General features: G+C 62.7%; 1 protein-coding gene across 1 annotated transcript in view; it reads left to right on the top strand.

The window, feature by feature from the left end:
- Positions 1 to 20,290, top strand: part of LOC127028709 (dynamin-2-like) — a 21,101-nt gene extending 811 nt beyond the window's left edge. Inside the window, exons 2-14 of the mRNA XM_050914408.1 lie at positions 612 to 747; positions 1,032 to 1,099; positions 2,227 to 2,365; positions 4,810 to 4,896; positions 5,181 to 5,251; positions 7,363 to 7,414; positions 13,579 to 13,692; positions 17,373 to 17,482; positions 17,907 to 18,018; positions 18,410 to 18,574; positions 19,071 to 19,303; positions 19,463 to 19,714; positions 20,158 to 20,290. Coding sequence (XP_050770365.1) covers positions 612 to 747; positions 1,032 to 1,099; positions 2,227 to 2,365; positions 4,810 to 4,896; positions 5,181 to 5,251; positions 7,363 to 7,414; positions 13,579 to 13,692; positions 17,373 to 17,482; positions 17,907 to 18,018; positions 18,410 to 18,574; positions 19,071 to 19,303; positions 19,463 to 19,714; positions 20,158 to 20,227 — 1,609 coding nt within the window. The 3' untranslated portion in view covers positions 20,228 to 20,290. The remainder of the gene's footprint in view (positions 1 to 611; positions 748 to 1,031; positions 1,100 to 2,226; positions 2,366 to 4,809; positions 4,897 to 5,180; positions 5,252 to 7,362; positions 7,415 to 13,578; positions 13,693 to 17,372; positions 17,483 to 17,906; positions 18,019 to 18,409; positions 18,575 to 19,070; positions 19,304 to 19,462; positions 19,715 to 20,157) is intronic.
- Positions 20,291 to 25,194: the final 4,904 nt, after the last annotated feature.

Here is a 25,194-nt window from a genome sequence, read left to right as displayed (position 1 = left end):
TGCCTCACCTGGCAGAGGAGGTTCGCCTCTCCCAGCCAGAAACGTTACTGGCGCAGAAATAAACTCACTCTGCTCTTCACGTGAGGCTCGTTTGTCTCAGCCGGTGGCTTCTTCCAAAGAAGAGCCCGGAATAGCCCCGTCATTGGGAGCGAGCGGTGCTGGCGGATGGCCCTGCCAGCTCCAACGGTGCTGAGCTGGCACCTAGGAGAGATTCCGTGTCCTCCGGCGCTTGTCTGGCAGGCTGCTGGGAAGGACAAGGAAAGCCTCTCTCAGAAATGCCTGCTGAGCATCTCTGCAGGCAAGAGTTGGCGTCTCCTGCTTGCCGTGCTCTGCGTACGGGACCCGCCTGTCCTAAAGCAAACGGTTTGGTCTCGGGATCAGAAAGGACGCCAGTCGTCCGTCCTTGACCTGCCCGCGAGCTCTTTAGACTACAGCAAAAGGGAGATTCTTGCTGCTGCGACTCCAGCGGAGGGAACTGGGAGGACGCTGGCGCAGCCCCGACGAGCGGAAGCAGAGCTGCTGGGGTGGTGCTGGCCGTAGGAGGCGGCCGGGGTGTCTGTCCGTCCCTTGGAGTCGGCCGGCGCCCGTTTAATCCCGTTGCTTCTCCACAGAATGGTCCAGCAGTTCGGTGTGGACTTTGAGAAGCGAATCGAAGGTTCAGGAGACCAGGTGGACACGCTCGAGCTCTCCGGGGGTGCCAGAATCAACCGCATTTTCCACGAGAGATTTCCTTTTGAGCTAGTGAAGGTAAAGCTGGCCTGAGGAGCGCGTGTGCGGCGTAGATAGCGTAGCAAGATCTCAAGATTTGAGATAAATAAACCGGAGAGAGCGAGCCAGTCTGGCCAGGGGAGAGAGCAGCCTCTGAACCTGCCTGTGAAGTGCCTCAGGGGCTGAGGACGATGCTTGCTTCAGGCAGGCATCTGCCTCTTGCCGTGCTGCGGAAGAAGAAAGGGAGCCCGCTCGCACGCCCACGTTGATTGCCAGAAGTTGCCTGCTGTAAAAATCTAACTGTGGCTTTCCTCCCTATTCAGATGGAGTTTGACGAGAAGGACTTGAGGCGAGAAATAAGCTATGCAATTAAAAACATCCACGGAGTGAGGCAAGTATCGGAGCGGCGCAGTCGCGGATCCTGTTCTCCTTAGAGTAGATCAGTAAGCCTGGTCCGCGGGGTGTGCGTGAGCGGAGCTTTCCTGCCGAGGGAGAGGCGATACCTATCGCTGTCAGCTCGTCGTCCGGCGTCTGGTGGAGACCAGCGTTTGCTGAAAATGGACGTTCCTTGCCTTTTAGAGGGAATTGAAGGGGTAACTCAGCCACCTCGGGCGTCCCTCCAGCGTAGCGTCCTGCCTCGGTTAGCAGAGTCAGGCTTGCCCCGCTCCCCTGCCGCCCTGGAGAACCCCGGGGAGGCTGCAACACAGACGCTGAGCTGAAAAATTTCCCCTCGTGCCTTCAGTTCAGCCACTAAAATAACCTTTATCTTTCCTTTTACACTCCCCTAAGCGGGGGAAGAGATGACCTTGAGAGAAAGGTAGGGAACGTGAGTTAAACCTTCTCGCTAAAAGAGGGATCCCGTCCCGGCTGCAGGTGTCTGCGCCGGGGACGAGTTGCCTCGCTGGGGAGCGATGCGTTCTGCGTGGACGCTGCTCGGCCCGTCCGGCACAGACCTAACGGGGGGAATTAAGGACCCCAAAGAGGAATGGCGTCAAATGCAAGTCCTCTTCTTGGCAGGCCCCCTCTCCTTTGGCCTGGTGCTGTGACGGGAAAGAGAGAAACGTAGAGTTTCTTCTCTTTGCTTTAACGCTCTCCCCAGGAGTCGCTTGGCCTGCTCGTGGCGCATCCGTTTTCCCTAAACGCCACCAAAAAAGGTTCATTCCCGTCTCCTTGCGGTGCTGATGCACCTGGGCTCTCGCTCCTGTTCGTTGGGGGGGGAAGTAGCACCCCTCATTCGAGGTGCTGGAGGGGTTGGAGGGTGCTGCCACGAGGTGGGGGGGGGGGGCGGAGGTGCCGGCACCCCCTTCCCCTCTGAGGGGTCGCGGCAGCCCCAACGGCGGGGGGGAAAAGCGGGGTTCGGCGATGCCGTGGATCCAGGACCGGGGCCGCCCCAGCTGACGGCGCTGGGGAGGGAATTGCTCGCCAGGACGCAGCCGATCGCCTCCCAACCTGATCACCCATTTTGTTCTTTTCTCTGCCATGTCTCTGCCCTCTCGCCCCGCCTGCGGATTCCTGTAGGACGGGGCTCTTCACCCCAGACTTGGCATTCGAGGCCATTGTGAAAAAGCAGGTGGTGAAGCTGAAAGAGCCTTGTCTGAAGTGTGTCGACCTCGTTATTCAGGAGTTAATCAATACAGTTAGACAGTGTACCAGTAAGGTATTGAACCGGCTGGAGGCAATCCAGCCCCTTCCTACCAGCGGGATGGGGAAGCAGGAGCGATGCTCTAACCTGCCTGCCTTGCCTGGTTTCCCCTCCAAAAAAAAAAAAACCAACAAAAGCAATAAAATCTGGGAGCCCCCTAAGCGAATTGGGTATTTCTGAGCTTTCACTCCCGTCTCCTAACTTGGAGTCCTCCCTCTTGCCTGCGGCTGAGGGGATCGGCCGGTCCTTGAGTCGAGGATGCCGAGGACGGATCACCCAGGACATGTCACCCAGCGCTTCGAGTGCTGGCAGGGTCCCCGAGCCTCCCGGGCATCCCGATGGACAGGATCGGGATTTCTGAGGACGCTCGACCAGACACTTGGCTTCCCGTGTCTGTCACCCTCCCGGGGACGGCTCGGCTCTCGCAGCGAGGGGCTCCGCAGGGCCCTGGCTGCGGCGGCAGGTTAGAGGGGTGCTGCCGAGGCTTTGTTCCCGGTAGGAGCCAGCCAGGCAGGCGGGCAGGCTGCTCTTGGATCCTGGTACCTCTCTTAGCACGTGTCTTCTCAAGCTGCAATTTAAACTGCTGCTTCGCTGCACTCTGGGAATCCCGGGAAACGTGGAAACAAAAGCCGGGGACAGCAGTTCCAGCAAACGGTCTGGTGGCACGCCTGTAAATCCCGCAGTTCAATGTCTGCAATTAATAAGCTGCTTGATAACAAGCACATTTGCATCTCAAAAGGTTTCCCCCCCCCCTGCCAATTGTCTTTTTTCCGTGGAAGTGTTAATTACCCCGAAGCCTGGATAAACGAGCCATTTCCATATTTAATAACCGGCTTCTCAGGGTGACGCTTATTTTTTTAACCTCGTTCTGGTAGCACCAAAAGATATGCCTTAAACTGAAAAGAGGGCAGGAAAAACAGCCCCTCTCTCCTTCCGATGCTTATGTTAATTTAAAAAAAACTAATAAATTTAGCTACATACAGGCGAGAAGGTGAAAGCGTCCGCGACGTTTGCTGCCCAGAGTGCTTTTGTGGAGCGGAACGGTTTAAATGCTGACCCGGTTCTGTAAGCGGTAGGAGCAGTGGGGGTTTGCTGGCGGGTCAGGAGTTCTCCGCTCTCTTTCGTTTCCAGCGTGGTTGACTGTGATCTGGGTAACGTGAAGAAGCCAGCGCTTCCTGCCGAAATTCCTTCCGTCTCAAATAGTCGGGGAGGCTCTAACCCCAAAGCCGAGTTGAAATTCAGTGTTTTCCTAGAGCTGGGTCTTACTAATCCAGCCTAGAGAGAAGCCAGGAGCCTCTCCGGGGTTTTTCCTGCCCTCGGGCAGCACTGCCCTCCCGTACACACGGAGGCGAGGCCCCCCCCGATCAGTAAAAGAGCCCCCGAAGCCGCAGGGAGTTTGGGGTCCGGGGCTGAGCCTGCCCGTGCTGCCTGCGAGACGCAGGGGAGCCGAGAGGGGACCGATCGCCCCAACGGCCCCGAGGGACCCGAAGGAATTTCTCAGGCAGGAGCTGCGGCTTTTTCCTTTGCACGTTACTAACCTTAATTTAAAACAAACCCAAAAAAATCTCATTTTTCTTTTCTTTTCTGTCTTTGTTGCTATTTTTCCCGCCCCCTGCACGCCGCTCGGTGTTTCGCTCTCGCTCTCTGCATGGTGCAGGACGGGGCTCTTCACGCCCGACATGGCCTTTGAAGCCATAGTGAAAAAACAGATTGTAAAGCTTAAAGAGCCCAGTTTGAAGTGTGTTGATCTGGTGGTCTCAGAGCTGGCCACGGTCATTAAAAAGTGTGCCGAAAAGGTAACGGGTCTTAATTCATCCCTTTTTGTCTAATCGGGACATCTGGAATATATTTGCTCCCAGGACCCAGCCGACCAAAGTGAGTTCAGCCACGAGGTTATCACTGATCTGGGGAGGGGGGACGACGCCGTGTCCTTCCGACACCCAAACGCTTGTCGGAAATGCCGGCAAACAGAGACGTAGCGTTAACTCGGCCTCGCGGCACGGGTCCTGCCGAGACGTATTGCACAGATGTTTGCTCGCCCCCGTTAACAGCAAAGGCTAAACACGCTCCTCGCGTTGCCGAGATCCCACCTCCTTTGCCTTGCTTAGCCGTAGCTCGCGCTTCGCGCCGTGAAAACCCGGATCTGCTTAGCCGTGGGGTCCGAGGGCGGGAAGAAAAAAAAAAAAAAAATCTGGATTCGTGTGTTTGGCATTGCTTCGAAGGCCCCCGGGAAGGGGATTCTGCTGATCTTGTCGGATCTAGTGAAGAGAATCAAGTCTGTCGCTTTTTCCCCCCCTGAGCCCCAGTTGTGTCCTCCCGACAGAACTGGGGCTCAGTCCCCTCTGTCCTCCGTCCCCTTCGTGAGCGTCTCCTGTCGCTGGCTTTCTGCGGTGAGCGCTGGAGGCTGCCACGGTCCCGTCAGCAGCCGTTTTTCCCCGGCCTTCTCCCTTTCTTTTCAGCTTGGTTCCTACCCCAGGTTACGAGAGGAGACGGAGAGGATCGTTACCACTCACATCAGGGAACGGGAAGGCAAAACGAAGGACCAGGTGAGCTCACGCGATCTTCGGCTCGGCTAGAGAGCGGGGAGAAAGCCCAGCCGCTGGGTGCCAGGGCACAGCAAAGGCCTGGCCGCGCTCGGTGCTTGGACCGGCCGCCCGGCATCTCCCCACTCGTGATCCCAAAGCTCCCTCTCGCGGCAGCGATGCGGCGTGCCGCAGCTCTGGCATCTCCTGCGTGGTCAGCGATGTCCCCGAGCTCTGAGCGAGCGGTGCCGGAGCTGTGGGCCTTCAGCCCTCCCTGGGGGACTCCTAACCTGCAAACCTCCTTCCAGATTCTCCTGCTGATCGACATTGAGCTCTCTTACATCAACACTAACCACGAAGACTTCATTGGATTTGCCAAGTAAGTAATTTACCGGTGGGCTGGGTCCTCAAACTCTGTTGCTAAATGAGGTTCATGGTCCTGTCCCCAGTTTGCCGAGGAGGCGCGCGGGTTACGTTACCCTTTCAGGGCCACCGACGTGAAAACTGGTGGAGGAGTCTCCCACGTCCCAACGTAATTCACCAAAACCGTATCGGCACCTTTTGCACCCGAGTTCTCTCAGATCTGGGGTACGGGAGCTCCGCTTCTCTGCTCGCCACCCCGCCAGTGTTTGAGGGCCTGGAGATCTGAGCTGCCCCGCATCATTCCCCTGCCTCTGCATTTGTTAATGCTGCTCGTTAGGGCAGAGAGCCTGAAAAGCCGGAGCGGGGCTGTTCAGCCTCAGACAGATGAAGTGCTTAGCGCCCGCTCGCAGGAGCGCTTACGATGAGTTAAGGTAATTAAGGCTGTTGCTGCCCTTCAGCAGGGAGGTGAGAGTTTTCCGTGCCCCCTGGGCACGCTAAGGGAAGGTGCAATGACTCTCGCCCTGTCCCGGCGGAGCTGTCGGACTGGAGCAGAAATGTCTCCCCGTCCTTGGAGCTTGTCCCTCCTAATCCTCTGCCCAGGCCGGCGAGGCCAGGACCCGGAGGGGAGCTCTCCTCTTAGTCTTGTCTTCCCTCAGCTTCGGCTTTCGGCCAGAGGATGGCTAGCATTTTCCATTGGCGCAGCCCCAAACCGGGCGATAACTTCTCGGTAGCGCCCAGAGCTCCGGCTGGGGTGTCCCCGCACAGAAAGAGCGGAGGCGAGCGGCTCTGCCCGCAGCTTGTCACCGTCTCCGCCAGCCAGACCCCACGCCACCTCCTCCTCTTTAAATATGCATAGTCTTCCTCTTGTTTTCTTCCCCCCCCCCCCGCCTTTTTTTATGTCTCTGCTTTTCACCTTCATTCACAGTTCCTTCCTCTTCTCCTAATCTCTCCTGTTTTTCCTTTGAACCGTCATCTCACTCTTTCCTCTGGACTCCTCTGAAACTCTCCCACTCCCCAGCTGTTACACTGAGCAGCACATGGCGACAGGGTGGGTACCCGCTCAAACAGCATGTCCTGGCGTGGCTGGGGCGGCCCCGCTTGCACCTTCCCCTCCCCGCAGCCTGGAGGGACGTCGGATGAGAGCCGGAGAGGCTTCTCCTCCGAGCTCAGCTTCGGATTTGCGCTTGCAGTAAGAGCTCAGCCACGGGGGAGCTTTCCCGCTCCCATCCGGGATGCCGCGACGCTCGGGCTGGCTCAGACCTTGTGTCCCGAGGGTTTAGGGAGGATCCGCGAGGATCGGGGCAGGCAGAGAGCGATCTCCCACATTCCCCCAAGCCGGCAGGTCAGGGACGCCCTGGGTCGGAGGGACGGTGGCTGCCGCGAATGCGGTCCCGCGGTCACCTTCCCCAGGGAACAAAGGACCCCGTTTGTGCTTGTAAACTGCTGCTCCGTGGGGTGGCCCGGCGTTATTCTAACTGTTTTCATGGATTTTGTTCCTGCTCCTGACTAACGGTTACGTCCCGCACCTCGCCCCTCGTCTCTTTGGTTGCTCAGGAGAGACAGGTAGCTTTCCCTCTGGTGCAGGTCTGCTCTTTTCCGACCCGGGGAGGGGAACTAGGAGGCTGCAGGTGTTTCTGGAGACAAATCCTTCTGGTTGTCGGCCTTGCGGTGGTAGGGGTGCGTCGGCTCGGCTGGGTTCACGGACAGAAATCCCTTTTGTAATCGGCAACCGCTGCTGAGCTGCTTGGTGTTTTCCTCTCCTGCAAGTTACAACCTTGTCCCTCTGGAACCGGCAGCCTCGTAAATGCCCGGAGATGAGGACTGTAAGGAAGGAGATAAAGCGGTCTGGGCTGGAAAGCCCCGTTGCCCTCCCTCGGCACTGCTGCCCCGTGTACGTTCAGTCCCGGGCAAAACTCTGGAAGGGGCTCCTCTGTCCGCATTGCAACGCGCTGGCAGCACGGAGCCTGGGTGGTCTTGGTTGAATTTTACGTGTCGGGCTTCCCCTTTTGGACTCAGCTCTTCCTTACGGCATTCCGGGTGGGAAGCGTGTCGTGGCCGCGTGGGCTCTGAGCGCTGGTCGCTTTGCTTTGCCTTCCCTGCCTAAAGCCGCTCGTTTTCTTCTTTCAGCGCGCAGCAAAGGAACACCCAGACGAACAAAAAAAGAGCCATCCCCAACCAGGTACGGCCGCCGGCTCCCCGGTCCTCCCTCGTCGCGTGGGGCAGAGGTAGCTCTCCAGGATATCCCGCTCCAGCAGCGATCGGAGCAACCCGGAGCTGCGTTTCGCAGCTCTGAAAGCGGGATTCGAGTTGATCCGCACGCTCCTGCCTTGAGGGGTATTTGAGACTGGGGTTGGAGACGGGAAAGAGGGAGCTCTGGCTCACGGAGCGGGGAGCCTTTGCTCCGCAGGAGCTCGTCTAAAAGCAGCGGGAGTCGGGACAGAGCGGGTGGCACGAGCTGCTGGAGGAAGCCCCCTGCTCTGACGCGGGGCAGGGTCCGGCCTAACTTGCCCGGTCCTGCCCCCGTCGATCCGGACTAGCCCTCCGGGGTGGGGGGCGGCGGGAACGGGGACCGAGAGCAGCGCAGGAACGTGCCCGGCAGCCGTGTCCGCCTCAGTTCTGTCTCATCGTGCAGCCTCCCGCTTCCGAGAGGGTGTTTGCTATCCGGTGTGCATGACTGAGAGCAGCACTGGAAGTGCCCCCTTGCATGGTGTTAGGTCTCGCAGTACCTAATGCAGACATTGCCTCTCGTTTGGAAAGAATGTAATGAAATATTAACACTGTAAAATTATAATTAATAGCATGTAACTGTTTTTCTTTTGCTGTTTTTCTGCTGTTTCCTACCATTTTTGTGCTTCCTGCTCTCTTCTCCCTTCCATCACTTTGTTTTTCTTCACTGTTCTGTCTCCTTGTCCTGCTTTTTTTCCGCCCCCCCCTTAATTTTGCGCACCTAAAGGGTGAGATACTGGTAAGTACCCACATAGTGTGATAGTGCTGGTAGACGACAGCCGGTGATGGACGTGGCCCTGCCAGAAAGACCCTCCAAACCCAAAACGACTCCTCTCGCTTCCCAGAATTGAGTACGCTGCTGGCAGAGGAAGGACGGGATTCCCCGGGGGGAGCAGCCGGGCTCCGTGGGCTTAGCCTAGAGATGGAAATTCGGTCTGTCCCCTTCATCCCCGCGCCTGGGCTCTTCCCGCGGCCGATAAAAAAGGGCTCGGGGCTGATCCCTGCCCGTGCCACGACCGTCGGGCTGCCGGTGCTGCCTGGCATCTGCCTGTACTCCCCGGGAACGGGTATAGGGAGAGCTGGATGCTGGGATTCAGGGTGCGAGTACTGGTTTATGCTGGCCCTTGGGAAGCAAGAAGCCGAAATCTTTGGGTTTTAGCGTGGAGCTGCCCGCTGCCGCGGCGGGAGGCGGTTCCCGTCGCGTGGTGGCAAGGGCTGGAGAGAAGCCGGTCCTTAGGGCAGTCGCTCCGCCGCGTTCTGGGCACGCACGGCGGGTCGGAGCTCGCCCCGCTGCTCGCGGCAGCTGCCCCTGGGGCTGGAGGGGCGTCCTCTCCCCCGAGCTGCCGCCTTTGGGCTCGAGCTTGGATCCCGACCTTGGGCCGGCTGCCAGCGGATTCACCGACGCCGGCCGCGGCGGCGGCACGGCTGGCGCAGAAATCCGGCGAGAAGCCCTCGTCTTCCGAGGTGCCTCAGCTCCCAGATGTTAGCAGCTGGCGGAGGCAAACTTTGGGTGACCGCCGGCCGCTTCGAGCCTCGTTATTCAGCCAACAGAGAGCTTTTCCTCAAGCGTACTCACTTCTGGGGAGGCGGAGGGCAGCGTTTCCTCCGAATGGAAAAGAATTTCCCCGTCTGCGGTCGAGCCATCCCCTCTGGGGACGGTGGGGTGGGTGGGCGGGGGGGGGGGGTCCTGACCCCGCTGCTCCGGGCTCGGAGCCGAGCATCGCGCCGGTGGTCCGAGAAAATGGAAGTGTCTGAGAGGGAAGCAATCTCTAAACCCCCGCTTCGGGCTTTACAGCCTCGTGGACCGCGGCTCGGGTATTGCCTTGGTCCCTTGGGGGTGGCCTCAGCACCCGAATGCCTCCCCGGGGAAGGAAGCCGGGAAAATGATTTGGCTGGGGATGGGCGCTGGGCCGGTGGCTAAAGCCGGGAGGTTGGAGTCGGCTGCAGGTGAAGTTCCCCGGAGTCGGCCACCTTCTCAGCCGTCCCGTGAAAAAGCGGCTGCGGCTCAGGCGCTGGATGCTTCCTTACCTCAAAAATGGGTTTGATGAGGCTGCTGTCGTAACCCGGTTACGGGGAAAGGACGGCAGCGGCAGGGACGTGGTGGCGAGGCAGCCGCCTTGCCGCAGCGCAGGCGGCACCCGTCCCGCTCGTCCCGGGAAGGTTTATACCTTCTGCTCTGTGAAACCCCGTGCCTTACCGACCGCATCCGCAGCTCCGACGGTCTGGGAGGGCCCCGTCCCCGTTTCCCGACTCTTCCAACTGTTCAGACGCTTCCATTTTCTTTTAGCGCCGTCCAGATGTTTCTGCAAAAACAAAGGAAACCCCCCAAGGGCCCGTCTCTTGCCTCCCACACGATGATTTCTGTGCAGGGCCGCTCTCCCATCACTGGCTGTGCGGACGTGATCGTGCCGGGTGACGGGAAGGTGGAGATCTGACAATTAAGGATTGAAGACGTCAGCCCGGTGCCGGGCTGCTTCTGATTCGGAGCCCGGCAGAGCTCCGAGAGCTCTGGAGCCCCTCTGCAGGGGAAGCTTGCCCGGCTTACGAGCCCTAAAACCATCAGTGCTCTCACGCCTCTCCGTCGGTCTTAAAGGAACATTCTTCTGGGCTCTCCGCTGTGCTGCTCGGTGCCAGGCGCTGTGGCACAGCCTTCCTCTCTCCTCCTCTCTCCTCCTCCTCCTCCTCCTCGACCTGCATTTGGGGGATAGAGGAGGAGGTGTCCTGGGTCCTGCCTCGAGCCAGGGCGCAGCCGGGGTGTCTCTGGCTCCGCAGGGTGCCCTCCCCTCCTCTGCCCTTTGGCAAAAGAACTCAAATCTTGGCTTTTCTCTCACGCTCCAGCTCCCTCTCCGCTGCGCAGGCCCTCTCCCCAGCCCCCTGCCCTAAAGGCAGGTTCCCTCTTCCTTATAATCCCCTCCAAAACTGTCCCAGCGCCCGCCGGAGCCTCTGACCCGGCTCGCAGGACTTGCTTTGCTGCTAAACCTTTTCCCTCTGCCCTTCCCTTCTCCCTGATCCTCTCGACTGCTCCTTCTCCCCCTCCTGCCTCTGTTCCTTTAAAACCAGACTCGGTTCAAATTCGGAGATGGTTTTTAAATGCGAAACGGGGTCTCAAACATGCCAGAGCGAATCAGGAGGTGAAATCTTTACTCTGACAACCTCTGCCGTCTTAATTTCAGGGCTCCTTCCTTCCCCTCGCCAGAAAAATCTGTATGAGTTAAGTTTTAGCTCTAGCTGCCTGCGCCCGCCGGCGCACCGAGCTTTGCCTGCGCCTAACACGGTGGATTTTGTCGTGGCTTTTACGTGGGCAGGCACCTGAGCAGTCTGAAAACGAGAGCGGCCCGAGCCCCGTCCCTCGGTAGCTTCCCCCAGCCGCGCACGGGGAGGCCTCGGCACGAAAGGGCTGGCGCTGGCTCTGCCTTACACGCTTCGTCCCGGCGTGGGGATTGAAGCCCTGCCTTGGTCTCGGGCGCAGCTGCTCGGAGCTGGTTCCCGTACAAGCCGTAACAAACTCTGCGTCTCGCTCGTGTCTAACTCTTCTCTGCTTAACCGCAAGGGTTGTTCGTTCTCCCCCCCATCCATGCTTTGGACTGACTTGAATCAACCCCCCCCGATGCGTTTTCCCCACGTCTGCCCGTTACTAACCCGTGTGGTGGTACTAACCCCTGTGAAGCGCTGGGGTAGTAGAAAAGCCGGGGCACCGGCTTTGCCGAGCTGCTGCCGAGTCTCTCCTGCCGCCGGCCTCCCGGTACGGGATGCTCGGCGTGGGGCACCTAAAGCATCCCGTAACGCAGGATACGGCTCACGTACCGGGAAGATGGGTGTGTGGGTGCCAGGCTGCCGAACTGGGGGTTCGTACGCTGTGCTACCTCCCGGCTCGGCTGGGCTCTCCCTAAAGATAGCGGGTCCTACAGGAGCGGGCGCTTGTCGGGCAGCTCTCCTGCGGTTTTTAGGTCTCTAGCAGCGGTCGGCGTTGCTGCTTGCGAGGCGGCTCCTGCCCCGGGGAGGGTGCCCTCGCTGCCTCCGGAGCGGAATCCCGGCTGGATGGGGTGACGCAGCAGAAGCAGCCGGGTTCGGGGACCCTCCGTTCCCCCTCTTTAACCTGGGAGCGGGTCGTTTGCAGGCAGACCGGCATCTGGAAGCACAGCGCGGTCCTGCCGTGCGGCTCACGGAGCGGCCGGCGTAGCAGCTCCGCAGTAAAACCGCAGGGGTGACGGCGAGAAGAATGCCACCCCCCTGCAGCCCTGGTAGGGAGAGGGACTCACAGCTTGGTCTAAAGGCTTCTGCCGCAGCCCCGGGGCCTGTGCCGAGGAGCGGTGACCTTCCCCTCCGTACAATAGCTCCCAGAACAATGGAGGAACCCCGCCGGGCAGAGCGTAATCTTGCCTGCATTGGAAACGCTTAGAAAACTCCCAGCCTGTCCCGAAGATGGTGGCTGCGCGGCTGGTGGAAGTCGATCTGCTGCCTCTCTCGTGGGAGGCCGGCGGCAGCGCCTGGGCAGGGTCTGACCCTCTGCTCGCCCGAGCACCGTGCTCGCTAGTCCCAGCCCAGCCCCGGCTTGTCCCGACTCAAAGACTAGGAGCGATTCCAGCTCCCAGCACGGCTCCGTTGCCTGCTCTTGCGGCAATTTGTGATAATTGACAGTGTTTTCCCGGCGGCAGAGGTGTCCCGGAGGGGCTCTGCTGTCGCTGAGGTGCCCCCAGTGAAGGTGGAGTTGTTCCACGAGGGCTGTTGCCCTTGGGGAAGCCGTTCCCGGCGCAGGGATGCTCCTTGGCATCAGTCGGGTGGTTCCCCTCTAGCTCCGACGGTGCCGAGACAGGCGTGGGATAGCCTAGCGAGGGCTCTGCTGCAGGGACCGGCTACGGCATCGTGCGAGCTTCCTCGCCAGTGCCGCGATGGAGGTGACGGTCGGTCGTTAGCTCCCCGGGCTGATTTAGGACAGGGAACGCTCCCGCCTGCTCCGGACAGCGCGATCCTCGTGCATTGTGTCGTGAAAAACCGCTGCTTGCAACGTCAGGCTTTGGCAATCTCGCTTCAGCCCGCTGCTGCCCCGATTGCCGGCGGCTGCTGCTACGTGTTGCATGTGAGGTCCGTCCGCGGGGCTGCCTTTCGAGGGAGCCTTTCGCCCGGGGGCTGCCAGCTCGGCAAGACCTGCCGGCTAGTCCTGCCTGCGAGGAGGCAGAGGAGCTGTCCTGTGGGGCGGCTGCTTTGGGGTAGGGGCCGACGCACAAGAAGGGGAGCGGGTTTTGGGTGAGAAACGGGGGGATTCCTCGGTAACAACGAGGCTGAGGGCTGCCTTGGCCGCGCTCGGCGAGGGCACGTGCTCACGGAGACCCTGAGCGGAACAGGGATGGGGAGCGGTGCTCCGGTAGTTGCTGGACTGGGTAAGTTGGTCGTTCCTCCTGGGAACGTGCCCCAGCTGATGGGGCTCCGTTAGTCTCCGCAGACCTTTCCTAGCCTTGCTCGCAGGCGGCACGACGGTGGCTTTGAATCAGCCGGGACGCAGGAGGCTGAGGTCTGCTTTTTATGGGGCTCCCGGCACCGCCGCGCTGCGTGCCGACCTTCGGGACGGACCGGCACCAGCACCCCTGTGCGGGACACCCCAAAACAGCCCTCGGCAGAGACCGTAACGCCCCCGGGCAGCTCTGGTCCTCTCTTAAATGCGAGGCGCGCTCTGAATTCCTGTCTCATCCCTTTGGGGCACTGGAGCTTTTGCTCTCCATCACCTCTCCTCTCTGGGCTGCTGCTGGCTGACCGGGCGGCACCGGCGGCGGCGGGGAGTTAACGTGGAGTTGGGTTTGGATCTGACCCTGCCGCAGCATCTCACCGCGGGCGTGGGCAGGGGCTCGCTGCTTTTCTCACCCAGCTTTGGGAGCTAGAAGAGCTCCGGACGTCTCCCCCCGTGCTGCTAGCTTACCTTTGAGGCGGGGTCGGGAAATCTGCCTGGTTGAGGGTCTTCTGCTGAGGCTAGGGCTTTCCGTCGAGGGGCTAGGTGGGCTTTTGAGCTCAGGAGCGCTTTTCCTTGCTCTCTGTCTGGGGAACTCCCCCGGAGACTCCACAGTAGCCTGTAACCTCTTCTTCCTTCCTCCCCTCCGCTCCCCACCACCGCTCCTCTGTCTCCAGGTGATCCGCAGGGGCTGGCTGACCATCAACAACATCAGCATCATGAAGGGAGGCTCCAAGGAGTACTGGTTCGTGCTGACGGCCGAGTCGTTGTCCTGGTACAAGGACGAGGAGGTACGTGCGAGCGGGGAGGAACGGGTTTCGGGGGGCGGCTCTGCGATTCGCGGGGGCTCGGGTGAGAAGATCCTCGGGCTGGGGATGAGAATTAGCGCCCAGGACTAATTAGCATTGTCCGTCTCCTGGCGTGCAGGAGCGTGGGTCTCCTCTGGAGGGTGCCCTGCGGACACCGCGCAGTCCCGGCCAGCAAATTCCATGTCTCCAGACACTCCCCCAGACCTCGGGATTGTGTAAACACAGATAAACCCGGAGACATTGGCAAGCGGAGGTCCTACGGGATCCAGCTGCCCGGCCCGGGCCGAGCCTGGGGGGCGGCCGCCCCGTGCAGGCACCCCCGGCGCCCTGCCTCTTTCGGGGAGGCTTTTCTTTGTCTCCCATCGCTGCGGTTGCAAGACCTCCAAGAAGGGTCGGGGACCTCCCTTTACCTCCCTGCCCCATCCCAGCCCCCTGACCCGCGGCAGCCGCTTCCCGGTTTAACCGTCTGGGCACAGCAAAGCCAGCGGAGCGATGCACGTGGTCAGGAGGGAAAGCATCTCCGTTCTGGCCCTGGGGAAAGGAAAACCACCAACGCTCTGCAGGGCTGGGCTCCGGGCAAAGGAAAACTTAGTCTTTGACCCCGTGGGACCGTCGGTTTATTGTCACCGAGCCCCGAGCCCCCCCCTCGGCCGTTCCCCGTGGGGTTGCTGCGCTGCTCTTGCATCGTGCATCCTCCAAAAGTCGCGTTGGGGTGGGAGGTGCCGAGGGGGTTCATATCCCCGCGCCGGCCTCGAGCTGCTGCCCGGGGGGGAAAGATCTTGAAGCTGGAGGGAAATGGGAAATGGGATCTGGGATCGGGGTGGGCAGGAGCCGGCTGCCGCCCGTGCCCAGCAAAGAACGCCGAGGCATCTCCCCTGCCTGAAGCCCGGGCAGCCCTGCCTGCGGCGGGCAGGAGGTGGGGTGCGTGCGGGGGGGGCTTTGCACGCTGTCCTGACCGGCCCGTGCAGTGCCCGGCCACCGACCCCCCTCCAGAGCCACCCCGTGAGCGTGGGGAGACCAGGGCACGGGGAGGGACCCCGATTCCCTCCGCTCCTGGGGTTTCTGTGTGCCGGGACCCCGCGGGTCCCTCCTTGTCCCCCGCCGGGGGTCTGGGAAGGGGCCGGGGGTCTGGGAAGGGGCCGCTGCTGCTCCCGGACCCGTTTGTCCGGCCCGTGTCGGGGGTTCTGCTGCCCGAGCCCTCGGGCTGGACGTCCCGCTCCCCGGGGTGCTGGTAGCTCCCCCCTGCCTGAAAACGGCATTTCACCGCTCAAACCCAAAGCGATTTCTTTGGGCTTAACTCTCCCGGGAACGGGACGGCGGCGGGACCGGCATCTCCTGCTCGCTCCTTGTCCGAGCTGCCGGGACCGGCGCGAGTGCCGGAGCCAGCATCTCCTCCGTGGCATCGTGGTCTCGGCCGCGCCACTTTTGTATTTCAGATTTTCCAGCGTTTCCGCCCCCACAGCCTGAAAATCGGCCCGTGATCTCGCCTTTCCCCTGACGTCACCGGCCTCCCGGCCAGATGCCGCGGGGTTGGGGGGGGGGGGGGCTGGCTTGCAGGGTGTTTTGGGGGGGGGGGGACGACACAAGGGGTACGGTGTGGCCGCTGCCTCGCCGGAGCCCAGCACGCGGGTCAGAAAAAGGAGACGTGAACACAACTTTTATTTCCCGGGAGCCGCTCGGCAGCTGGACACGGGGCGCGGGAGCAAAGCCCCGGCCTTCCTTTGTTCATCCTTTATCTTCCGAGCGAGCTGCAAAGGTGAACGTCTCTCCCGAACCGTGCAGGCGGATTTTAACCTCTCTTTCCCCGGCCGTGCCCCCCCCCCCCCCCCCCCTTCGCCCCCCGCTTTAGCCCCCCGCTTTTTAAATCTGCCTCCTAAAAGAGAAGGAAACATGTTGAGCTGATAAACCTCCCTCCGGCGTGCTTCCCCCCCCCCTCCTCGGCGCCCGCCGGTGCTCCCCCGGTTTCCTGCGCGGAGGCCTCTCGGGGGGCACGTCTGGCCCCTCCGCGGCGGGTAATGAGAACCAGCCGGCCGGGGATGAATGAGGCTCTGTCTTCTGCAAGCCCAGCTCTCCCTGCCCCCCCCCCTTCCCACCGCCCCCCCCCCCCAAACCCCCGCCGTTACAAAACGAACCGCCGAGAGCTGCTAAGCCGGCACCCGGCACCCTGGGGTTTTGGGGAGGGGGGGGACACGACACGCAGCCCACCCTCTCGCCTCCCCGCTGCGAGGCTGGGGATGCATGGGGAGCACTGCCCGGCTGGGCCCCCCCCCCCCACCTCAGTTTTGCCCTCCCGCTCGTGCCGCCAAGGCAAAAAAAAAACCCCCCCAAAAACCCCCCAAACCACGCCGCCTCCACGAGTCGGAGCAAAAAATCTTGTTTAATCTCCCCAAAAAGGGCCGGATTCCGGGCTCGCTCCCCCCCCCACACACCCCCCCCCCCCTTACCTTGCGGCTGCTGGGGCGCTGCTGGGGCGCTGCTCGGCCAAACCCGATCTAACCAATGTGCAGACTACTGTACAACTTTAAACCCTCCTGAACAGGTAGTCTGAACACTGGGCAGGCTGGGCTGGAGTCTCCGGCTTCCCACGGCATCCACGGGGGTGGCTTTTATTTTTAATTTCCCCCCCTCCCGGTTTTTTTTTTTGGTTGTTTTGGTTTTTTTGTTTTTTTTTTTTTTAATAAGGAGAGAAGCCCGATGGGCGAAAGGAAACTGCTTTGTCTCTCTTCTGACGTGGCAAAGTCCTTGCAACCGAATCCAGTCTGGAAAAAAGTTGTGGGTTTTTCAGGAAATCATGAGGAGGAGTGTGGGGCGGCGGTGGAAGGGGGGCGGGGGGGGGGGGGGGGGAAGGCTTTGGGTTCGTGGCCTCTCTACAAAGGCGAACGTCACTTTTTGGGACCGTGTGCGCAGCATCTGGAGACAAAGTGGAGCTTGGAGCTGTTCTAAACAATTCCAGATGTGGCGTTTCGGCAGCGGCTCGGCTGGGTGGCCCCTCGGCGGGGCTGGAGAGCAGCCTCTTAAATCAGCAGCCCTCTTTGGGCCAGACTGCGAGGCCCTGGCTCCTTCCAACCATCCCCTCCGGCAGGGACGGGCACCAGGGCCGAGGGGGGGAATTCCTGGGGCCCCGCGGAGGCGGCGGGGTGGGCTCCGGTGGAGCCGGCCCCATCCCGTGCCAAGGGAGGGCAGCTACGGTGCAGGCAGGGCTGCCGGCGGGCAGCGTCCTGGAGCTGCCCGCAGACCTGGAGGGACCAAATCCCTTTCTCCCCGTAGTTTCTTTGGCGTTGCCGGACGCATCCTTGGAAAGGCAGGGAAGCCAGGTAGCCAGAGCAGCAGCGAAAGGGATTCACGAGCCGTTCTTGTGCCGGAGCCGCAGTCCGGGGGGAGGCTCTTTGGGTGGGGGGGCACAGATTGCTCCGTGCCAGGTAAAGCCCTTGGCTTTGGTTGGGGGACGCGGGCTGTGGGCCGAGGCGATAAGCGTGGCTCGGCGGAGCTTCTCCGGTGCGAGCTTGAGGAAATCGCTGCCGCTCCGTCGCAGGAGCTCGGATCCCCGCTGGGTTTCTAGGGCTTGGGTTTTCATTCTGCTCAGGATGGCTAACCAGCATTAGCCGAGCGCCGCTGTGCTCGCTCGCTCTCATCCCTCCCTTCCTCTTGTCCCCCCCTTCCAGGAGAAGGAGAAGAAATACATGTTGCCTTTGGATAATTTGAAAATCAGGGACGTGGAGAAGGGATTTATGTCTAACAAGCACGTCTTTGCCATCTTCAACACAGAGCAAAGGTAAGGGCTGCGAGCAGGAGCAGCGGTGTCCGGGGACCTCCCGAAATCCCTTCGCTCTCTGGCTATCGCACCAGGCTCAAAACGCCGCCGAACACGCTCCGTGGTTGACGGGCCGATGGTTTTCCCCTTCCCTCGGTCATCGCTGGTCCAAACCCCGGCCGTGCATCCGGCTTCCCCGGCCGTTCGGTGTCGTGCTCCGAGGCCGGAGCATCTGTGTTCTGGTGGGCGAGGATTTCTCCAGAGGAAGCAGCGCCTTGCCAATATTTATATCCACCTTCTGGAGGGATTTCAGGCTTCCTCGGGCTCCCTGGTGTTGAGGTCTCGCGGTGCCGGAGGCCTCGCTGGTGCCCTGCCGAGCCTCCCGACCCGTCCTGCCGGCGCCCTCCGTGGTCCTCACCCCTGGCTCTCCTCCTTCTTCCCCTAGGAACGTCTACAAAGATCTCCGTCAGATTGAGCTGGCCTGCGACTCCCAGGAAGACGTGGACAGCTGGAAAGCCTCCTTCCTCCGAGCGGGAGTTTACCCAGAGAAAGACCAAGTAAACACTGCCTCTGACTTGTCCGAGCCCTCCCGGCGCAGGCTGGCCGAGGGCTGCTGTCTGAGACCAGCCCGGGGAGAGGGCTGCCGGAGGAGCCTTCAGACCTGGGAGCTCGTGGCTTGGCTCCTGGTGTGTCCCAGTAGGTTCTCGGATACCCTGGAACATGCCGCGGTATCGCAGAAGAGGACGAACTTTAGGAGGCGGCGCTAGTTTGTGCCGCCCAGCCGATGGATCTAGTCGTTGCGGGCTACGAAATACACTCTGTTTCAAAAAAGCATCCGCGTAGGATGGAAATAGGTGGAAGGGACAGGGAATAAGTGCGGAGCAGAGGGGTTTCTTTCCGGGTCTGTCGGATCCCGACAGTAACTTGTGCCCTGCTTTCCCTGAGCAGACTGAGAACGAGGACGGCGCCCAGGAGAACACCTTCTCCATGGACCCTCAGCTGGAGCGCCAGGTGGAAACCATCCGCAACCTCGTCGACTCCTACGTCGGCATCATCAACAAGTCCATCCGGGACCTCATGCCAAAGACGATAATGCACCTCATGATAAACAATGTGAGTGGCCGCGCCGCGGGGCCGAGGGGAACCGCGGGCGGCCGCGGCCCCTCCGGAGGGAAGGGAGCTTCTGGGGCCGGGGATTTCGGGGTTCTCCGGGCAGCAGACGCCAGGGAGGAGTCCTGGGTCCCCCTCGGCGTCAGGACTCGGACGGGCTGCGCCACGCTCGTCGCCGAGCCGGAACCGAACAGTGGGATTTGATGATCTTTCGCTGCTTCTTAGTTTTTATGTCTTTGTGCTCGAGCTGCTTGGCAGCGGCTTTGCCGAGAAGGCGCTTTGGTTCTTGGCCTTTGCTCCCGCCTGCTTCTGGCAAAGCGGGGACGCCGAACCGTCCTGCGAGTTCCCGAGTCGCTGGGGCTCCGCGCGCCTTCCAGAGCCGGGAGAGGTGGCCCCCGGCCCCCGCTGCCTCCGCGTCCTCCGGCTCCCGCTCCCCCGGCTGCCGACCCACCGGCTTTGGTGTCTCGGGGCTGACCTTCCCTTGCTGGTTTCCCTTTAGACCAAGGATTTCATCCACTCGGAGCTGCTGGCCTACCTGTACTCCTCCGCCGACCAGAACAGCCTGATGGAGGAGTCGGCCGACCAGGCGCAGAGGAGGGACGACATGCTGCGCATGTACCACGCCCTGAAAGAGGCCTTGAACATCATCGGGGACATCAGCACCAGCACCGTCTCCACGCCGGTTCCCCCGCCCGTCGACGACACGTGGCTCCAGACGAGCAGCGGGCACAGGTAGATTCGGCGGCGACGGGATGCCCGGCGGGAATTAGCGGGGCGGACGCCGGGATAACGTGGATTTGGGCTTTTTCCTGGGGGAAAGGAGGGCTGCGGGCTGTCGGCGCTCCCTTCCCTGAGGTGCTCTCGCTCTCTCTCTCTCTCTCTCCCCCGCAGCCCCCCGCCGCAGCGCAGACCTCCCTCCGCCGTCCTGCCGCCGGGCCGGCCGCCGGCCGTGAGGGGTCCGACGCCGGGGCCGCCCCTGATCCCCGTCCCCGCGGGGGGACCCTCCTCCTTCGCGGCTCCCCCCATCCCCTCGCGCCCTGGACCCCAGAACATCTTCGCTAATAACGACCCCTTCTCAGCCCCTCCTCAGATCCCGTCACGGCCGGCACGCATCCCCCCCGGCATTCCTCCAGGCGTGCCCAGGTAAGAGAACCCGTTCCGGCAGGCTCCCGGTGCAGTGGGTGGCTCTCACCGCGGCCTCCCGCCCTCCCGAGGGGGCGTGGGGTGGTCTCCTGCCCCCAGGGCCGCATCCTCAGCTTGGGCTGAGCTTTGCTGAACGCCCCCGATGCCTCGGTCGGGAGGGGAGGCGGCAGCTCGTGGTTTCTGTGGCAGGGCTCGCAGCCCCCCCTTCTGCCCCCAGCGCAGCCCCCTGGGGCGGGCGCTCCGCTCCCCCTCCTCCCTGCCGAAGGATCAGTGCCGGTTGCCGGTCCCTCCGTGGCAGGCGCCGGAGGTTGGCGAGCTCGCGTGCCAGCGGCGGGCAGGGACGGAGGTCCCGCTGGGACGTGGCCTCGAGCCGAGCTGCCGCCGCCGGGTCACCGCGCGCCGCCGTCCCCGCGTTCACGTCTCTGTTCCCCTTCTTTCTGCAGCAGAAGACCCCCCGCCGCGCCGAACCGGCCCACCATTATCCGACACGCCGAACCCTCCCTGCTCGATTAACCGCCCAGGGGCTGGTAGCGACTCCCGGAGCGGCTGCCCCCATGCCTGCCGCTTTCCTTTGCCGTTTTGGGGAGGGGGGGGGGGGGGGAAAGGTGGGGGGAAAAAAAAAAACCCAACCCAACCCACGTCTAATCTCTTGTTTTTAAAACCATCCTACCTGTGATCAGCTCAGCCGAGCGGTTTAACCACGGCCGATCCCCGTCGGCACGCCGGAGCCTCCTCGGCGTGCGAGCTTGGCGTGTAAATGCCGGCGGCGGCGGCGGTTGAGGACGGGCAGCGCTCCTCGCCCTCCCTCGCCTCCGCTGCGCCTCAGCCGGGAAGCGAGTAGCCGGCACCGACGGTGCGAGGGGCCGGCACCGCGCTGGCAAAGCCCCCAAGCACCGGATGCACCGAGCACCCGCTCTGCCCCTCTGTATAATAAACCGCGGAGGAGTATATATTTTTTTGGGGGGGGGGGACACACGACGGGGACGGGTGTTGAATATTGCACTTTGTCAGAAACGCCCCCCCTCCCCTGCCCGCCCGCAGGCACCGGCGCGCGGCGGTGATGCCGTGGGACGGCCGGAGCGTAGGCGGCGGGGACGGGAGGGCTGCGAGGTGGTTGGCTCCAAGGCTGCGCCCAGAATCTCCCAGAGCTGCCGCTGAGGCTGATCGGATTCCTGCCCGTTCGCTTTCTTCCTCCTTTTCCTCCTCTTCCCCGCCCCCCCTTCCCCCCCCCCCAGAATTTTTGTATTAATATATTATATATAAAACTTAGCGATTTTTGGTTTTCTCTCCCAAACCCGAAAGTCGATTGCTAATCTTGACCATAGTCTATATTTCAGTTTTTATAGCTTTGAGGAAAATTTATATATGGAAAACGATGGGACTGCAGCTAGCCACTTGCTAATAAATCTAATCCGCCGCAAAGCAGGAGCAGACTCTGCAGGCAGTCCTTGTGCCGCGAGGCGCCGGCTCAGCACCGAACCTCAGGTATTCCTTCCGCCAACGCCCGCCCTCGCCCCGCTCCCTACTCGGTGCTCACCGCAAAGCGCCCGCCGCGGCGCAGAACCCCCCCCCCCCCCCCCTCGCCCGCCGGTGACACCCAAAGCCGGGCTGACCCGGGAAAGAGACCGGAATAACGCGCGGGGAGGTGGGTCCCGCGGCGGGAGCGTGCCGCAGCGTCCTCGGCAGCTCCGCGCCCTCCCGGTTTGTTGTCACCGCGACCCCTCGCCGGCAGCGGCTTTTCCAGCCCGGAGGAGGAGGAGGAGGAAGAGTTTCTCCCCGCTGCCTTGAGCCCCCCACCCAGGACAGGGTCTTCCCGGGGGTCCCGGGGGCGGTTCGTGGCTGGGGGGGGGGATGCCCGGAGCCTCGGTTCCCGCAGCGTCCCCCCCCCTCTGCCTGCTGCCGTAGGCAACGGTGTCTTCCCCGAGGAGCCGGCCGCCGCGCCGGGCTCTGGCTGGGAGCAGAGGTTGTAAATATTTTTACAGACTGTATGAATTGTATAAAAAAAAAAAAAAAAAAAAGGAGAAAAAAAAAAAAGGAAAAGGAAAAAAAAAAAAACCCCAGCCCAGCCCCGCCACCCGACGATAACGTAGGTTTGTAAAAACATCGGCTCCGGCCCCGGCCCAGCCCGGCTGCCGGGAGCACGGAGCCGGGGCTGCGCCGCCGCCTGCCTTAATCGCACCCTCCCTTCCGCAGCGGGGCGGCCCGGGGGGGGCCCGTCCCCCAATTAATCCATTAACCATCCGGCCTGCCGCGCTGGCCGCTGCCGTTCGGCCGACGCTCCGGCCCGGCACCCCGTGGGTTTTGGGGAGCCGGTGGCATCCCCGGTGCGGCCGTTCTCTGCAGCTCTCGCCCCCCTTCCCCGGGTCCGTGGCCGGTGCCGCCGCCGCCGCCGCCCCGGCTGGGGGGTCCGGTCCCGCTCCTCCTCGCCATCGCCAGCGGCTCGGGGGCCTCCCCCTCGCTCACCTCGTCTGGCCGAAACCCGGCCCGCTCTGCTCCGCTCCCTCCACTTTGCCGCCGTGTTAAGTGCCTCCGGTCTGTATCCTATTAATAAACTAAAAAAAAAAAAAAAAAAATTAAAAAAAAAATAAAGGGAAAACGACAAACCTTCCGGTGAAAGTCTCCGGCGCTTTGTGGCGGTTTCGCTCTCGCCCTTTCCTCCTCCCGCCCGCCTTTCCCTCCGGCGGCCGATTGCTGGGGGGGGGGGGCTCACATAAAGGGGAGCTTTGGGGGGGCTCGAATGAAGGCGGGGGGGGGCTTTGGGGGGGCTCTCAAATCAAGCGGGGCTTTGGGGCTCTCGGATCGAGGGGGACTTCGTGGGGCTCTCGAAATCAGGCGGGGTGTTTGGGGCTCTCGGATGGCGGGGGGCTGGCCCGCAGGCCCGCGCTCTCGCTGCTTAAACCCCCAAATCTATCTTTATTTGCCCCAAACCAAACCCATCCCCTTGTAACGCCGCGGGCGCCGCCGGCGCTGCCGAAGCGCGGTGCTCCCTGGATTTCGTTGCGTCTCTGAGCGCCCGGGCTACAGAAAACGGTTGTAGCGGAAAATCCCGGCTGGAGCAGCCCCGATTCCCCACCGCCGGGCTTGCGGCAGAGCCGGCCTTTCCGTGCGGTCACAGCCCGGCTGCTCCCTGCCCTTGGAAACGCTCGGTGCCGGAGGATGAACCGGTGCTCAACCGCGTCTCGCTCCGGCCCAGGAGGGATGTGACCAGCTCTGGCTCCGTGTCACCCCCGGGATACGGGATGCAGCCCCTCTCCGGCTGTTTTCCCGGTGGGATTTATCCCTCGGCGGCTGGAGCCAGGGAGGGAACATCGGCTGAGCCTCCCCCGGCACGGGATGGTGCTGCGGGATGTGCCGTTGCGGCAGATGCCTGCAGCAATCTCGGCCATGGTGGGCAACCAGGAGGTCTGGGGCGGCCAGAGCTTCTCCCGGTGCAGGGTTGTGCCGGCAGCTTCAGCAGAACTCGGTGCTCCGGCACGTACCAGAGCATGCCGGGAGCAGGGCCGGCTCCAGGGCAGCCGGACATTGCGCTAAGAGGAGTTTTGGGGGGGTTTCCATAGAGTGAGGGCCGGACCCTGTGCCAGTGCCGGACAGCGCGGTGAGCGCAGGCATTTCGGGGTCAGTTCTGCCCCACGGCAAGCACCAGCGCCAGCACCGGCCGCTCCGTGCCTCGGCCGAGCTGCTCATCCCGCAGCCGCCAGCCGGGACGGGCGCTCCTGGGGCTGCCACCGGAGAGAGGGGCAACCGAGTGCCATCAGCCCTTAATCGGCTGGGTCGCTGATGAGGGAGCTGAGGGCCGACGAGCTGCCGGGGGCGCCGATGGAAGCGGGGGGCTGCGATCGGGGTGAGGGGGTCGCACCCGGGGATGCTGGAGGCTCGGGGGGGGGGGACGGGGACGCGCTCGGGGGCTCCCTGCGGCCGGAGCAGCCACGCGGGGGTCGGGGCCGCGCTCTCTCAACGCTCTTTTTCTTCTTTTTGGTTTTTCCCCTGGCACCAGGAGATGGCCCCCCCCCCCGCGCCGCTGCTCCGACCCCGTCCCACCGCCGACGGGCCGCCTTCGGCCGGGACGCGAGGCCTCTCCCCCCCCCGTGGCTTTCGGCAGCCTCGGCGCTGGAAAAGGGCTCCTGCGACCGCCGCGTTTCGCTCCGGTGTGAAAACTCCCCCCTTCCCGGGCAGCGAGGAGCTCCCTGAGCCGGGCCGGGCCCTTCCCGCCGCCATCGCCGCGCCTATGTCGTGATTTAGCGGATCAATAACAACTCCCCCCCGTCTGGCACCCGGTGACGCCGCACCGGCAAAGTTGCAGGCAACTCTGCACTCGCCAAAAGGATTTTCCCCCGTCGCCCTCCCCTCGCGGGCGTCCCCGGGGCGTTTTCCTGGGGCAGCGACGCAGAAAGCACCCCCGACCCTCGCCCCCGCTTCAGAGTTATTTCTCCCCCCCCCATCTCCCCCAGCCCAGCTCCGTCCCCCCCCCGTTTACGGGCACCAGGAGCGGGATTCGCCGCTTGAATTCCCTTCTCCGGGCGTTTTTAAGGCCGGATGATCTCCGGTTCTGTTCCAGCCCCTCCGGCAGAGGAAGGGCCAAGCCTGCGCCCCTGAACCTGCCAGAGCCGGAGGGAGGGAGACCCGGGGGGGGGGGGGGATCCCGGCTCCGTGCTGGCCCAGGAAAGTCCCGGTTTCCCCCAAAGCCGGAGGGACTCGGCCGGTCCTTCCCAGGCGCTCGGATGAGCGGCTCTGGGAGAGCAGCTCCGGCACACGGTGAAGCTCCAGGTAGCGGTTTCCATCCCCACGGTGCCGGCTGTGCCGTACCGCAGCCAGCCGGCAGAGCCGGACCCGCATCCTGCCTGATAAACACTGCGGGAGTGGGGAACCCTCTCCCCGAGCCAAGTCCTTCCCGGCTCCGGCTCCTCCGCCGCCCTTCTCCCTCCCGGCGGAGGCGATTCCGAGGAGTTTGTCCAACCCCCGGCTCCGACCGAGCCTACGAACCGCCTCGGGATCCCAGCGACTCGTCCCCGCCACTCCCGCAGCGCCCAGGATGAACGGATTCCTTCCTACGAGTCTCTGGGACGCGCGTTCGAGGCCCCGGGGGGGGGATGAAGGGCGCGGGGGTTTCGCCCCCCAAACCCCCCTCCCCCGGGGTTCGCATCGGCTCCAAGACACCGCGGTAGAAAGCAGGGCAGGTTTAATCCCCGCCGGGAGGGAAAAGCAGCAGCCGGAGGGGAGCACGTCCCGGCTCCGGCGCCGTCCCGGCAGGGAGCGGAGTCCCGTGCGTGGGTGCGTGCGTGCGTCCCGGCTACGTCCGCACCGTCCTCTTGTCCTCGAAGAGGCTCTTCAGCAGGCAGACCTGGAGGAACGCCACCACCACCAGCACGCCCAAGTTCACGGCCGACCAGAAGTTCACCCGGCCCAGGTTGCTCTCCTGCAGGTTCCGGTCGCGGGCCTCGAAGGCTCGGAGCAGCGTCTGCATCTGGATGCTCCGTTCCAGG

The sequence above is a fragment of the Gymnogyps californianus genome, unplaced genomic scaffold, assembly GCF_018139145.2.
Source record: "Gymnogyps californianus isolate 813 unplaced genomic scaffold, ASM1813914v2 HiC_scaffold_40, whole genome shotgun sequence".
Lineage (NCBI taxonomy): Eukaryota > Metazoa > Chordata > Aves > Accipitriformes > Cathartidae > Gymnogyps > Gymnogyps californianus.
The sequence above is the reverse complement of the archived record's forward strand: the minus strand, read 5'-3'. Positions and strand labels throughout refer to the sequence as shown.